The sequence below is a fragment of the Engraulis encrasicolus genome, chromosome 9 (genome assembly GCF_034702125.1).
Source record: "Engraulis encrasicolus isolate BLACKSEA-1 chromosome 9, IST_EnEncr_1.0, whole genome shotgun sequence".
NCBI classification, from domain to species: Eukaryota; Metazoa; Chordata; class Actinopteri; order Clupeiformes; family Engraulidae; genus Engraulis; species Engraulis encrasicolus.
In genome coordinates this window covers 1,714,551-1,730,541 of record NC_085865.1, presented here as the reverse complement: position 1 = coordinate 1,730,541, position 15,991 = coordinate 1,714,551, and the positions used below count along the sequence as shown (strand labels likewise).

The window sequence follows — 15,991 nt, the reverse complement described above, 5'->3', positions numbered from 1 at the left end:
TTCCGCCTGTGACGTTCCTCCTCTGAAAGTTTCTCATCATCACAAGATCACAGATGCATTTGAAAAACGAAAAGTGTAAAGTCGAGTTAGGTAATATAACCGGTTTGGAGTGCCAGTGTAACTATGTCCTTGACACAGAAAAGTATTGAAAGACTTCGCATAGCCTACCTACATGTTGCCAAGTGTGTACCCTAGGTGTTTGCTACCTAGTGCTAAGGAATTGTGATAGAAATTGACATTGCATCCTCATGTCATGCGTCCTGTCCGCTTGTTTGATATATTAGGCGTTTGCCGTTTTCTCTCACACACACACATCACATGCAGGCTGAGTTCACATTACAATCTGTGGGAACAACTGCATTGACTCCTGAAGTAAACCCACGAAACACAATTAAACAACCTCACCAGTATATTATACAGTTACGCGTAGCTATCTACGTTACGTCCTTCTTTTTATCTGACTCACTCTGAAACTGTTTTAGCATGATGTGGCACTAGGCCAAATCATATTTCGCTTTTGGCTGATTTTTGCTTCCAGATTTGGCAACCATCTTGTTCTCGCGTTATTTCCGCAGAGGGTGGCGGAACAGCATGGCAGCCGCGGTGTTGACGAACAGTTGGAGAGGACTTTATCAGACTTTTACTTATGGGAAAGTCGCTTCTTCATTACCGCTATGTTATACGGGTGAGTAATGGCATTCTGACAAATTGGGGTGTTTGTCGTGTCTGTATTTTTCACCTTATTGCCAAAAATAAAGCTGAGGGGGTGTGGCACGGAGAGGCCCGTAATGCATATTTGGTCCAGTCAGAAGTGGCTGCGCTTGGGCACTACCTACGCATACTCGAGGATTTTGAGGACCGTCAAAAACCTTGACAGGCTGGCGTCTTGGCTGTTCAATGCACAATATGTAGCTAGCTGTAACGTCTCAGCTTGCATATGCACTATATGAACCGAACTTGTGAATTATTGTCGTATAATGAAGGCATAGGTTAAGTCCTCTACAATCTCGGTCATGTTGCGTAATGCAGTCTGATCTAGCCAACATACTGTAGGTTAATGTACTTCCAGTCAGCTAGCTCTGAAAACTGCTGCAAGACAATTAGTCCCCGAAATAATCAAAGTTCATAATGGTACAGTTATCAACTAGGCAGAACAACACGTGTTTACTGTAAGGGCTATATTTATGTTGTCTTCGCAGTTCAAGTTTGGAACTGCCAGGCTACTCCAAGACTTAGCCCAAATATTCACTGTCGTCTAACTGTAGATGGTATCTGGTCTTCCTCATTCTCCAGAAAAAGTGACACAAAACATGTTGCTCCTAATGTGCCATAACAGGTAATAAACAGCTAATGCCCAGGAATGCACTAGTCAGTGGGTGGTCTGTGAATGGGGTGCTACTTGTGCTCACTAAATGACTGTTTTGGGAGACTTGGGTGGATGTGGTGGGCATGACTATTTGCATTACTTTGTAAAATCCTATTGATGTCCTATTGTTGTTTCAGGGGTTAGGCATAAATCTACACTACAGTATGCGTCGCGTCCAGACCTGCCAAAGCTGGCCTACAGGAAGATCAAGGGGAAGAGCCCCGGCGTCGTCTTCCTGCCCGGCTACGCCTCCAACATGAGCGGATCCAAAGCAGAGGCGCTGGAGGAGTTCTGCAAGTCTCTCGGACACTCTTACCTGAGGTACGGAGTTCTGCAAGTCTTTAGGACACTCGTACCTGAGGTACGGAGTTCTGCAAGTCTTTAGGACACTCGTACCTGAGGTACGGAGTTCTGCAAGTCTTTAGGACACTCGTACCTGAGGTACGGAGTTCTGCAAGTCTTTAGGACACTCGTACCTGAGGTACGGAGTTCTGCAAGTCTTTAGGACACTCTTACCTGAGGTACGGAGTTCTGCAAGTCTTTAGGACACTCGTACCTGAGGTATGGAGTTCTGCAAGTCTTTAGGACACTCTTACCTGAGGTATGGAGTTCTGCAAGTCTTTAGGACACTCGTACCTGAGGTATGGAGTTCTGCAAGTCTTTAGGACACTCGTACCTGAGGTATGGAGTTCTGCAAGTCTTTAGGACACTCGTACCTGAGGTGTGTGACTGCAGAGGTTCTCAAAGAAGGGGCCGGGTGCCGTAAAGGGGTTGCTAATGTGACCGAGATGCTAATGTGACCCTCGGGGCCGCGAACCTGCCACCTCGTCAACGCATCGGTTTGGCAATGGGAGGCACAGTACGAGACCACTGAGCTAAAGGGCCGGTCCGATAGCCCAACGCTACCGCACTGTAGTGAGATTTCGGGAGGGAGATTTACTAACGTCCCACGTCACACTGCGCTAGTTGGCCTACGTTACACCCTCCCCCCTAAACCTCACTCCCATTCGGGTCACGGCACCAGTGTGACCGAGGTGTTTCTGCGTGGTTCGTTCCTCTCGGGGCCACGAACCTACGACCTCGTCACCCGATAGCCAACGCTACCGCACTGTATTGAGGCTTCGGGAGGGAGGTTTACCAACGTTTCATGTTACACTCAGCTAGTTGGCCTCCGTTACACTAAGGGGGCCACGGCAAGTTGCCAGAGAAAGTATAAACAATTAACTATACTGAATAACTAGTGTGCAGCAAAATAAATAAACTAGTTATACGTTTAATAATATTCCCATACGTTAATAACTGTATTATAATAATGTATTGCATCTCTGAACATTACTAATCCATGTATTATCGTTATAATTTCATATACAGTCCCAAGAAAAAGTTTGTACACCCTTTGAAATTTCTTACCTTTCTGTTAAAATTGGTCATAAAACATGGTCTGATCTTCCCGGAAATCACAAGAAGGAGCAACCAGAGTCTGCTTTAACTAATTCAACCCAAACATTGACAAGTTATCATATTTTCATTGGCCATAAGATGTAAACATTCACAGGACAGCAAGGCATAAGTAAGTACACCCTAGCATTCAATAGGTTTTAACCCTATGTTAGTCGCAATAACCTCAACCAGATGTTTCCTGTAGTTGCAGATCAGATTAACAAAACAATCTGGATGTATCTGGTCTCCCTCTTCTTTAGAAAATGCCTCTCGTCAGCAAGGTTTGTGGGATGTCTGGAGTGCATAGCTTTCTTGACTTCATGCTATATAATCTCAATTGTTTTTTGTCAGGGCTTTGACTGGGCTATTCCAGAAAGTGTATTTCATTATTATGAAGCCATTCTAAAGTCGATTTGCTTCTAAAGTATGGGTTGTTGTCACATTTCAGCACCCATACTCTTGTGTGCTTCAACTGTGTGACAGACAGATCTCACTTTTTTTGTAAAATATCTCGATAAACTTCTGAGTTCATTGTTCCACTGATAATAGCAAGCTGAAAAGGGCCTGAGGCAGGAAGGTAGCCGCATATAATGATGCTCCCGCCACCATACTCAAAGGTGGAGATGATGTTTTGGTAAAGGTGTGGTTCTCCAGTTCTCCTCCAAACATGACATTGTGTGTTCCCCTGAACAATTCAACTTTGGTTTCAACGTTGGTCTACAGAATATTTTGCAGTAATTCTATGAAGCATATAAATGCTTTTTCGCAAACCTCAAAGGTGCAGCAATATTTTTTTGGTCAGAAACCCCATTAATTTTAGATTGGCAGAATGAATCCCATTTTTAGCTATTCTTGGTTACATCTCCTCTTCTGAGTATGGTGGCAGGAGCATCATTATATGCGGCTTCCTTGCTGCCTCAGGTCCTTGACAGTTTGCTATTATCAGTGGAACAATGAACTCAAATGTATTGTGATATTTTACAGAAAAAAACGTGAGGAAGTCTGTCACACAGTTGAAGCACACAAGAGTATGGGTCCTGAAATGTGACAACAACCCATACTTTAGAAGCAAATCGACTTTAGAATGGCTTCATAATAGTGAAATACACATTCTGAAATAGCCCAGTCAAAGCCCTGACAAAAACTATTGAGATTATATGGCATGAAGTCAAGAAAGCTATGCACTCCAGACATCCCACAAACCTTGCTGACGAGAGGCAGTTCTCTAAAGAAGAGGGAGACAAGATACAAACAGATTGTTTTGTTAATCTGATCCGCAACTACAGGACAAGTCTGGTTGATGATATTGCAACTAACTGAGGGTTAAAACCTACTTAATGCAAGGGTGTACTTACTTATGCCCTGCTCTCCTGTGAATGTTATGGCCTTATGACCAATAAAAATATGATAACATGTAAATGTTTGGGTGGAATTAATTAAAGCAGACTCTGATTGTTCCTTCTTGAGATTTCCGGGAAGATCAGACCATGTTTTATGATCAATTTTGACAGAAATGTAAGAAATTTCAAAGGGTGCACAAACTTTTTCCTGGGACTGTATCTCATGGGTCGGTGACTCACGGTCCTATTGTAGACTATGGTTGTCAGCCATATAACAACCCATATAAGGTGTGGGGCTCGGCTTGAATCAACCGGTATATGGAGGGGCCTTGTCATGGTTAAGTTTGGGAACCCCTGTGTTTACTGTATGATTAGTCTTGGACTGCCACTCTTGTCTGAGGTATGACTTGACTAAGGTATGACTTGACTTGACTAAGGTATGACTTGACTTGACTAAGGTATGACTTGACTTGACTAAGGTATGACTTGACTTGCCTGAGGTATGGCTTGACTTGAAGGTATGTGACCTTGCGGTTAGCGTCACACTGATGGCTCCAAAGGGGTTTAGGTGTAAGCTCCTGAACTTCCTCTAAGAGCTTGAAGACCTTACATTCCCTCCTCAAAGGACCTTCCTCAGAACTTCATGAAGTTCCTTGGATGAAGAATGAAAGGTCTTCAAACTCTAAGATGGATTTCAGTTGCTGGACAACATGGTCTGTAAGAATGACGTTCTTCACAGACATACTGTATTGCATGAAGTTCTTTGAATGAGAAAGGGCATGCCCTCGAGATCTGAGGTGAATTACAGCTGCTTACAACTGAACCCTTTTGGATGGCATGGCCTGGATGAATTACAATGTTCACAGACATACGATATTTGATCATATAATATACATGTAATACAATGTAATGAAAGTTTTTATTCTGCTCACAACTAATGAGCCACTTGAATCTTCTAGACATTTACAAATTAAATATACATTTTAATATGAATGAGGGTCTTCACAGACATATTGCATACAGTAGTGTCTTGGATGAGGAAGGACAGGACACATCCTCAAGCTCCGAGGTGATGTGAATTCCAGCTGCTTACATGGCCTGGATGAATTGGAATGTTCACTGACATACGACATTGGAACATATAATACACATGTAATAACATGTAATACAAGTTGAGTTTACTCACAACTAATGAGACACTTAAATCTTCTAGAAATCACAAATTAATATGTATTTATTTATTATTTGTCTTCCTCTTCAGTCCTATAAATTGATAATTCTTGGTAACAATATTTTCTGTACTGTGGTATGTACTGTATGTATATTGGGTTTGTTTTTACTGCATTAACCCTCTGGAATGCCACTTTGTTCCTGGGTTCTGATAGGTTTGACTATACAGGTTGTGGCCAATCAGAAGGCGTGTTTGAGGAATGCACAGTAGGAACCTGGAAGAAGGATGTTCTGTATATGCTGGATGAAATCGCTGATGGCCCACAGGTCAGCCCATTACATCACTTCCTGTTGCTCTTAACTCCATGTTGTCAGAGTTCATGGATTGATATTTTGTGTCATGTTTCACTAATGCATCACTGTTGATTTCCTAACCTGCTTTGCGTAGTTTATTTTTTATGTCACTATCAACATGTAAACAGTTACTCCCTGTATCAGGCTTAAACTATTCAATGGGGTTTGGAAAATTTGTTTTTACCATTTCCTTAAATTTATCACGTCAGCCAACCAACTGATACAATTAGACACAAATATTTAACTTGATGAACAGGAAATGAGACACTTGTTCATTTCCATGTTTTTTTCCTAAACAGGATATTGTTTATATTATTCATATTGTTTATATATTTCGTTGTCGTTCTCTGCTAGCCATGGGCTGTGATTAGCCTCCCATCTCAGATGTATCTTTCACTCTGGCCCCATTTCCACAGTGCAGGAGGCTGCAAGTTGTGCCAAAGATCTCATCTCAGGACAGGAGGAGATCATGTCATTGTTGATCATTGTTGTATTAATGCAACTTAATCACGTCAGGCAGCCTAGCACCTGAGGTAGTTAAGCTCACATTGTCATCAGATATCAGACAAGTGCCAATGCACACTGCTTTTACATGGTGCCTGTAGAACAAGAAAGCATAGAAGAGAGCAGACAGGGACTGTGACAAAAAAAACATTAATACTGGGTGGAAGTGCTCTGCCCTCATCAGCTGTTTACATGTACATGTGTTGGCATACGGTTTCACTTTAACTACAACACATGTAAAAATATGACTTTAAAGTAGAATCTGTCAGACAAGTTCAGGCAAAGTTCAGAACAGCAGCATGATCCCATATGTTGCAGTACCACAATTCTCCTTTAGGTGTCAGCAAACCCCAGCAGGATGAGGTTTTCATTACAATGTCTTGTGAGAAGGGGATGCAAAACAGAAACTAAGCCCTTTATTATTACCTTGAGTAAAAAAAAGTATGTTACAGTCACACAGCCACAAAATCATAACACATTTCATACAGTACAAACAAATATAGTATGAGATAGTATGAGCACAAAGAGCACTGATGATGGCAGAAACCTGAAACATCTGCTCTACTCTGCGCTGAGAAAAATAAAAACTCCTTGTGCTTGACCCCAGTGTGCAAACCTCAGGGTTCCCACGGGTCATGGAATTTCTGAAATATCATGGAATTTCATGAAAGTTTTTCCAGTCATGGAATTTCATCATTTTGCATGCACTGTCATGGAATATCATGGAATTTTCTTAACAGTTGGGTAAAAGCAAAAACTTATGTTTGGTGTATAACATTGCTTCTTACTGGTTATACTACAACGCTTTGCCAGAAACGGTTTGGTTTCATGCTTTAATGTGCAACATTCCAGAATGCATTGAGCCCACTGAAGTCTGGCGATGGGTAGGCGTCGGCTCTAGGGGTGAAGATCAACTTAATATTTTTTTCACACTTTTAAAAAAACGTTTTAACGTCATTTCTTTTGACGGAAGTGGTCATGGAAATTCCGTTTGTTGGGTCTGGAAAGTCATGGAATATCATGGAGTTTAACATCTGAATTAGAGTGGGAACACTGGAACCTGCTCTCACCTTGAACTGTTCCTTTGGCTCCACACACCTGCCTATTCCTCTAGGGATGCACCGATACCGATACTGGTATCTGTGTCGGCTGCCAATACTGCTCATTATACTCGTACTCGTACTCGTCAAGCACTTGCCGATACCAAGAATGATACTGCTATCACTCAAAACAATGCAAAATCTTGTCACGTTCTGTGGACTTGAAAGCAGCATGGGAAAAAGTGCCACCTCATACATTTAATAACATTTAAATCTACATGGAAATACACAATACAAATATCACTGGTGGAAAAAAACAAGGCCATGCTTTTATTTGTATAGTATTTTGGTGGTAAAAGGTATCTGTAGGTATCGGTATCTGTACTCTGTATCGGCAAGTACACACATTAATGTACTCGTACCTGTATCGGTTTTCGAAAAAGTTGTATCGTGCATCCCTATATTCCTCTTAACGTCCAGAGGCAACAATATCCTCACTCACTTCCAGAGAAATGCATGTAGGGAACGCTGGTGTGTGCCTTCCCGTCTGATGTAGATCTTGGTGTGTGCGTGTGTGCGTGTGTGCGTGTGTGTGTGTGCGTGCGTGCGTGCGTGCGTGCGTGCGTGCGTGCGTGCGTGCGTGTGTGTGTGCGTGCGTGCGTGCGTGTGTGTGTGTGTGTGTGTGTGTTCCTTCTCCTCTGATGTAGATCCTAGGGCTCCAGTATGGGGGGCTGGTTAATGCTGGTGTGTGTGTGTGTGTGTGTGTGTGTGTGTGTGTGTGTGTGTGTGTGTGTGTGTGTGTGTCTGTGTGTGTCTGTGTGTGTGTGTGTGTGTCTGTGTGTGTGTGTGTCTGTGTGTGTGTGTGTGTCTGTGTGTGTGTGTGTCTGTGTGTGTGTGTGTGTGTGTGTGTGTGTGTGTGTGTGTGTGTGTGTAGATCCTGGTGGGATCCAGTATGGGGGGCTGGTCAGTGCTGATTGTGTGTGTGTGTGTGTGTGTGTGTGTGTGTGTGTGTGTGTGTGTGTGTGTGTGTGTGTGTGTGTGTGTGTGTGTGTGTGTAGATCCTGGTGGGCTCCAGTATGGGGGGCTGGTTAATGCTGGTGTGTGTGTGTGTGTGTGTGTGTGTGTGTGTGTGTGTGTGTGTGTGTGTGTGTGTGTGTGTGTGTGTGTGTGTGTGTGTGTGTGTGTGTGTAGATCCTGGTTGGGTCCAGTATGGGGGGCTGGTTAACGCTGATGTGTGTGTGTGTGTGTGTGTGTGTGTGTGTGTGTGTGTGTGTGTGTGTGTGTGTGTGTGTGTGTGTGTGTAGATCCTGGTGGGATCCAGTATGGGGGGTTGGTTAACACTGATGTGTGTGTGTGTGTGTGTGTGTGTGTGTGTGTGTGTGTGTGTGTGTGTGTGTGTGTGTGTGTGTGTGTGTGTGTGTGTGTGTGTGTGTGTGTGTGTAGATCCTGGTGGGATCCAGTATGGGGGGTTGGTTGATGCTGCTGGCTGCCATTGCGCGGACTGAGAAGACGAAAGCCCTGGTGGGCATCTCCACAGCAGCTGACTACCTGGTCACGTCCTTCAAGACACAACCAATAGAGGTAAGAGATAGTATAGCCCAGTGTTTCTCAACAGGGGTGCCGGAAACGTGGTTGATAAATAAATTATGTAATATAATACATGTTTGTCTAAATTGATAAGTTAATGCTAGTCAGTGGAATCTTTCATCTGCCATTTACGCACAGTAAAGTAAATATACAGTAGGTCGCCCCAGTCAGCTGTAAATCTCCAAATGCGTTACTTTTCTGTGTGGTATCGGATGCGATGCCATGTTACGGCTTGTTGGTTTGGGGTGCCTTGAAATTTTTCATGAATTGAAAGGGTGCCTTGCCTAAAAAAAGGTTGAAAACCACTGGTATAGCCACATATAAAGAGTAAGGGATAACACAGCAGTCTGGAATATTCAAACATCTTACCAGCATTTGGACAATGCCCTCCATAAATGCTAAGATTGGTCCATGTTCTTTAGAATTCAACTTTCCTTTCAGATACTCCACTCATCCTAATGCACTGTAAAATAAATGTAAAAGGATGATGTCTTTGCCGCTGAAGCATATTGTTTAAGCCATGTTATTGGCATAGCTTCAGTCCCAACACTCTATAATCCTCAGTTTACATGTCTGCCTTTAGTTTCCTGTTTTCCGTAGTCTGTAACCCAGGACTCGCTCCAGACTGATGAATACTGTATTAAAGATGTCCTCTCAACGTCATTTCAGTAACATTGCTGTGTTCCCCATTGTTATTGAATGTGTTACGCGTTGGTCCTGTTTTAAAAAACGTTCTGGTTGCTTTGTTTCAAGCCGTTTTTGCAAGCTAGCAAGTGGAGAAACGAGAGGGTGTTCCGGATTTCTCGTGGAAATGCGTCTCTGATTGGCTCATTCCTCCTGCTCTCGTGGAAATGCGTCTCTGATTGGCTCAGTCCTCCTGTTCTGGGAGAGATTGTAATGGGAAACAGAGTCGCCACTTCCGCGGGTGGTACTGCACTATAGGGGCGCCAATGGAGGCGTGCAGGCTCCATTCAGGGCTGTGCTTTTTCGACAGCGACCCATAGGCGAGCTGCAGGCACGGAGCAACCAGAGTGGGCATGCTGTATGTATGAGGCTTTGTGCTGTGTGTGTATCTGAGAGTAGCAACCAGCTGATAGCTAAGCTAAGCTAGGTTTCGGGCCACCAGATGTTGCTTGTTTTGAAAACGAGCAGAAAAAATTATTCAACATGTTTTTAAAAAAATGGGTCGACATAAACCTTTGTGGGCAACGCCTTCTTTCGATGTGACGCAACACAGAAAGGCTTTCGGGATTCGCTCGTTTCTCTGCATTATTTATGTCAATTGGGAAACACCGGGAAACACAGCCAACCGAGGTGACGCACCGCTATGAGAGCCTTGCGAGTGAGTTTAACTTGGAGTGACCGTCCGATTTTCAAAAGGAGTGAGTAAAACTGTGTTTTATCGGAAGTTGGCCTTTAAGTTGCAGAGGTGTCTCAAATTCAAGTCTTTAATCTTGATATCTCTCCTAATGTTTCTCCTTTTTTGTACACCTTCTCATCTTTTTTCACTTTTCATCCTTTCTTTCTTATTCTCTGATTCTGATCCGGCTCATCTTTTCATTTTCCATCTTCTCATTTCTCATTTCTCTGTTCTGCAACCTTCTGCTCATATGACACTTGTGGCGGCTAAAATCCAATGGTGCCGTCGAGAGGTTGGTTGGGAGTTTTAAAAGCTGACGCGCAAACACTTCTCTTCGTTCTTTGTTCTTTATTCAAGTTTATCCAGTTCCATACAAAAGTTAAAACGCATATCTAAAACCGCCACCATGCAGTGTGCTACTGGTGAGACAGTTAAAGTGCCAAAGTGCGTTAAAAGAGCAAATGCTTCTGAGCGTGCGGTCAACAAAAATTTTGCTCTCCCATGCCTACCCCTCTCCCTACCAGTGAGCAGGTGCACAGGTGCCTAAATACTAAAACTAATTACCACTCTGCAGTCACGTGCCACCCCGCGATGATCGCCAAATTAAAAGTCATTACAAACAACACTTTTTAATGTCATCTCTATTCCTTTTCCTCTCCCTCTCTGTGTCCCACATCCCTCTTCTCCTTTCCCTCCCAAACATGTCATTTTCCTCCTCTTTCCATTCCCTTACATTCTTCTCAAATCACTCCACTTTCATATCATCTCCACTCCTCTCCTCCTTTTCTTCTCCTTCTCTTTCCTCCATGTCCTCTCCATCTCTCTCTCTCTCCACCTCTCCACTCCTCTGTCCCCTCCACCTCTCCACCACCTCTCTCCTCCACCTCTCTACTCCTCTCTCTTCCTCCGTCCCTCTCTCTCCTCCACCTCCCCCTCTCCATCCCTCTCTCTCCCTCCACCTCTCAATCCCTCTCTCTCCCTCTCCACTCCTCTCCCTCCTCCACATCTACACTCCTCTCCTCTCTCTCCCTCCACCTCTCCAATTCTCTCTCTCTCCTCCACCTCCCCATCCCCCTGCCCATCTCTCCACTCCTCCACCTCTCCTCCAACTCTCCACTCCTCTGTCTCCTCCACCTCTCCTCTCTCCTTCCCTCCACCTCTCCTCTCTCCCTCCCTCCATCCCTGCCTCTCTCTCTCCCCTGTTCAATCCCTCCCTCCCTCCATCCCTCTCGCTAATGTTCCCTCCCTCCCTCCATCCCTCTCTCCTCCATCCCTCCCTCCATCCCTCCCTCCATCCCTCTCTCCCCTGTTCCCTCCCTCCATCCCTCTCTCTAATGTTCCCTCTCTCCCTCCATCCCTGCCTCTCTCTCTCCCCTGTTCCCTCCCTCCATCCCTCTCTCTAATGTTCCCTCCCTCCCTCCATCCCTCTCTCCTCCATCCCTCCCTCCATCCCTCCCTCCATCCCTCTCTCCCTCCATCCCTCCCTCCATCCCTCTCTCTAATTTTCCCTCTCTCCCTCCATCCCTGCCTCTCTCTCTCCCCTGTTCCCTCCCTCCATCCCTCCCTCCATCCCTCTCTCCCCTGTTCCCAGGTTCGTAAGGAGGCGGAGGACAAGGGGGAGTGGATGCTGCCCAGTAAGCACAGTGAGGAGGGCCACTACCGCCTCAGCATGGACTTCCTGCGCGAGGCCGAGAACCACTGTGTCCTGCAGAGCCCCATCCCCGTCACCTGCCCCGTACGGCTGCTGCACGGCCTGAAGGACGAGGACGTCCCCTGGCACATCTCCATGCAGGTTAGCGTTAGCGTTAGCATCCCCTGGCACATCTCCATGCAGGTTAGCGTTAGCGTTAGCGTCCCCTGGCACATCTCCATGCAGGTTCGCGGTTAGCGTTAGCGTCCCCTGGCACATCTCCATGCAGGTTAGCGTTAGCGTTAGCATCCCCTGGCACATCTCCATGCAGGTTAGCGTTAGCGTCCCCTGGCACATCTCCATGCAGGTTAGCGTTAGCGTTAGCGTCCCCTGGCACATCTCCATGCAGGTTAGCGTTAGCGTTAGCGTCCCCTGGCACATCTCCATGCAGGTTCGCGGTTAGCGTCCCCTGGCACATCTCCATGCAGGTTCGCGGTTAGCGTTAGCGTCCCCTGGGACATCTCCATGCAGGTTAGCGTTAGCGTTAGCGTCCCCTGGCACATCTCCATGCAGGTTAGCGTTAGCGTTCCCTGGCACATCTCCATGCAGGTTAGCGTTAGCGCCCCCTGGCACATCTCCATGCAGGTTAGCGTTAGCGCCCCCTGGCACATCTCCATGCAGGTTAGCGTTAGCGTCCCCTGGCACATCTCCCTGCAGGTTAGCGTTAGCGTCCCCTGGCACATCTCCATGCAGGTTAGCGTTAGCGTCCCCTGGCACATCTCCCTGCAGGTTAGCGTTAGCGTCCCCTGGCACATCTCCATGCAGGTTAGCGTTAGCGTCCCCTGGCACATCTCCATGCAGGTTAGGGTTAGTGTCCCCTGGCACATCTCCATGCAGGTTAGCCTGGGAAACTCCATGCTACTTTGGTCATCAAGGTGGGGGATATTGGGACAGATGATGATTCTTGATTGCGTCTTTCTCATACAGGAAAAAGAGCTGATATATTAATCTAAAATGCACGGAATGGTGCCTTAATGTCAGTCTCCTCTTGCCTGGGGAATCCCATGCTGCTCTACACAATCTTTCCAATCTGAAAGACAGCATGGAGTCTTTACCCAGAGAACGGACAAGATGGTGGTCCCTGTCTCTCTCCAATCAGAGAGCGAGGAGGCGTGGAAAGGCAATGACTGCAGTTTGTTTGAATAGACACAACTGACTCGATTGGCTATGGCTACATATGCCAAATGATACACATTCGTAATGCTCAATAAACAGCTGTCGTCAAGCGTAAACCACACCCCCTATGGGATTTACAGTAGGCAGGTCTCCAGACCTTACCTCACTTTGGAGATTAGGTCTGGTGGTAACCAGGCAACATGCAGGTGGTTAGTGGTGTACATCACAGCCTCCGTGACGATATGATACGATTCCATATCGACTTCTTAAGGCAGCGTCACAGCGATTCGATTATTTTCGGTACTTTACACTTCTATTATGTGATGGAGCTAGGCATTGGCCAGGGGCAAGCGATTTGATTATTTTAGATACATAAGAATTCCTCATTACACAACAGTTCCTCATTGCAAATGAGCTATCTGGCTATAAACCTTTTATGTGCTCATATCTGCAAGCTGTGTTGTGGCCTTGCCATGTCATGTTTCTAATGATGTGCACTGCATTGTCGCTGACAAATAAACTACAAATAAATGAAAATTGTATGATACGATTCGGTTCGATTCGATCGTTGGCCGTAGGGCCGATGCATCGATACGTATTGATTATTTGTAATATTTGCACCCCTACAGGTGGCGGAGCGCGATGCATCGATACGCATATTGATTACTTGTAATATTTCCACCCCTACAGGTGGCGGAGCGCGATGCATTGATACATATTGCATATTGATTATTTGTTATTGTTTACGCCCCCTACAGGTGGCGGAGCGCGATGCATTGATACATATTGCATATTGATTATTTGTTATTGTTTACACCCTACAGGTGGCGGAGCGCGATGCATTGATACATATTGCATATTGATTATTTGTTATTGTTTACGCCCCCTACAGGTGGCGGAGCGCGATGCATTGATACATATTGCATATTGATTATTTGTTATTGTTTACGCCCCCTACAGGTGGCGGAGCGCGATGCATTGATACATATTGCATATTGATTATTTGTTATTGTTTACGCCCCCTACAGGTGGCGGAGCGCGATGCATTGATACATATTGCATATTGATTATTTGTTATTGTTTACATATTGATTATTTGTTATTGTTTACGCCCCCTACAGGTGGCAGAGCGCGTGCTGAGTGCTGACGTGGACGTCATCCTGCGCAGGCACGGCCAGCACCGATTGGCTGACAAGGACGACATCAAGCTGATAGTCTACACCATCGACGACCTCATAGACAAGCTGACCACCTTGGTGTGATGAAGAAGGAGGACAAACACATGAACACACACACACACATACGAAAAGAAAAGACTGGAGGGAGGGAGGAGGGAAACGAAAAGAAGGGAGACAAAGAGGGAGAGGGTGAAAGTAAAAGAGGGGATTAAAAAAAAGGAATTGGACATGCCATACTGTGCTACCACACAATCCCCAGTCCCTTGTAGATACCAGGTCACCCCCATCACCAGTCCCTTGTAGATACCAGGTCACCCCCATCCCCAGTCCCTTGTAGATACCAGGTCACCCCCCATCACCAGTCCCTTGTAGATACCTGGCCCCCATCCCCACAACACCAGCCCGATCCCACCCTCTCCCCACAAAACCAGCCCGATCCCATTCCATCCCCAGAAAACAAACCCAGTCCCAACCCCATCCCGCCAAAACAAGCCTGATCCCACCCCATCCCCGCCCACTTTCTCTCCCCAGTCTCCCCTCCAACCAGACCTGCCAACGCCCCTTAATAACCAGTACCCTCCACAGACCTGACAACCTCCTGTATTACCACCAGCACCCTCGACAACAGCGATCGCCTGCCTCTCCAACCCCCTTCTCCTCCTCGTGCCTTTTAAGAGTACCTCTATACTCGTTTCCAGTTTACCATGTCGCACCGCTGTGACCATCCCGTCTGTGTTGCTGTTTTACCCCAGAAGTCCAGCAGCCCGCCTCTCGACTCTGTACTTGTTACCCTGGTGATTAACCAAATACCATAATATAGGTCTACTGTGCCTTTTTTACCACATTTCACACTATTGTTGTTGTTTTTTTTTTGTTTTTTTTCTTTTTTTTTCTTTTTTTTTTGGGCAATAAAGCCTCTATCTATTAAGACGGTGGTTCTTTCTCCAATTATGTACTTCATGTATATTGCATTGTGTGGCATGACATTTAGCGGGAGAGGACCTAATGTAGATCGTAATCACATGCACATGTGAGGATACTTGACGGACATACTGTAAACAGGAGCGTTGTACCACACTGTGTATGCCTGCAGGCTCTCGTTCAGATGAAGACAAAACAACACCAGAGTAATGGGATGTGAGTTCAGGGTTTCAGATTGTGTACGTGTCTGCTAAGGGGAGGGTGATTTGACCTGTAAAGGGGAATGCCCTCTCGGCCCTTAGTGGGTTTCGTGTGTTAGTGTTTTTCAGGGAGGAAGAGGTTGTTGTGCTGAAGTACTTCAGGCCAGGCTTGTGTCAAGTAGAAGTAATCCTAGAGGTGTGATTACTAGGGCTGGGTAAAATAATGTTGTTTAATTTAGGTCTATGCAAAATACCCAGTAGGTATTAGTCAATTAGGCCTAGGCCTACTTTTTACAAATTAGCAATCTGTTAACACTGTCAAGCCACAGCCCTTTGACATTTTTATATAAAAATAGGCAACAGCATCTTTTGGGGGAAATCCTTGCACCAAGAAGGGAACGGGCTGAATCGATTTGGAATGAATCGAATCGAATCGAATTGAATCGTGATTAATCGATTCAAAGCCCTAAGAATCGAAATCGAATCGATACAGGAACATGGCTGCGATACCCAGCCCTAGTGATTACAACACTAGTAGTATTACATTACAAAGTTGAAACCATGTAGTTATCATAGTACTAGTGTCGTAATAACATCTCTAAGAGTACTTCTACTGTATACAACTCTGCTCCGAGCTCCTGCCCTCCCTGCTTTCGGCCGTGTGTACCCTTGGTTGCTCATTAACGTGTGATGGGCTATGGGCCCCTGCTCAATGGCCCAGGGAT

The 15,991-nt window shown here is 45.6% G+C and overlaps 1 protein-coding gene across 3 annotated transcripts; it reads left to right on the top strand.

The window, feature by feature from the left end:
• Positions 1-20: 20 nt before the first annotated feature.
• On the top strand, positions 21-15,073 carry abhd10b (abhydrolase domain containing 10, depalmitoylase b). Of its 3 annotated transcripts, none has more exons than XR_010036097.1 (8): positions 21-90; positions 576-685; positions 1,504-1,687; positions 5,532-5,643; positions 8,658-8,795; positions 11,753-11,953; positions 14,089-14,421; positions 14,490-15,073. XR_010036097.1 is itself a non-coding variant. In XM_063206374.1 (7 exons), exons 2-7 carry the CDS (start codon positions 592-594, stop codon positions 14,227-14,229), a joined length of 870 nt encoding a protein of 289 aa, XP_063062444.1. In that variant the 5' UTR covers positions 21-90; positions 576-591; the 3' UTR covers positions 14,230-15,073. The 3 variants fall into 3 exon arrangements, 1 of the variants encoding a protein (XP_063062444.1); XR_010036096.1 differs by having other exon boundaries at positions 14,456-15,073; XM_063206374.1 differs by having other exon boundaries at positions 14,089-15,073.
• Positions 15,074-15,991: the final 918 nt, after the last annotated feature.

Coding starts and splice junctions, on each gene's coding strand:
- abhd10b (XM_063206374.1), top strand. CDS start 592: ATGGCAGCCGCGGTGTTGACGAACAGTTGGAGAGGACTTTATCAGACT. Junction 1,688..5,531: donor CTCGGACACTCTTACCTGAG/GTACGGAGTTCT, acceptor GGGTTCTGATAG/GTTTGACTATACAGGTTGTG. Junction 11,954..14,088: donor CCTGGCACATCTCCATGCAG/GTTAGCGTTAGC, acceptor CGCCCCCTACAG/GTGGCAGAGCGCGTGCTGAG.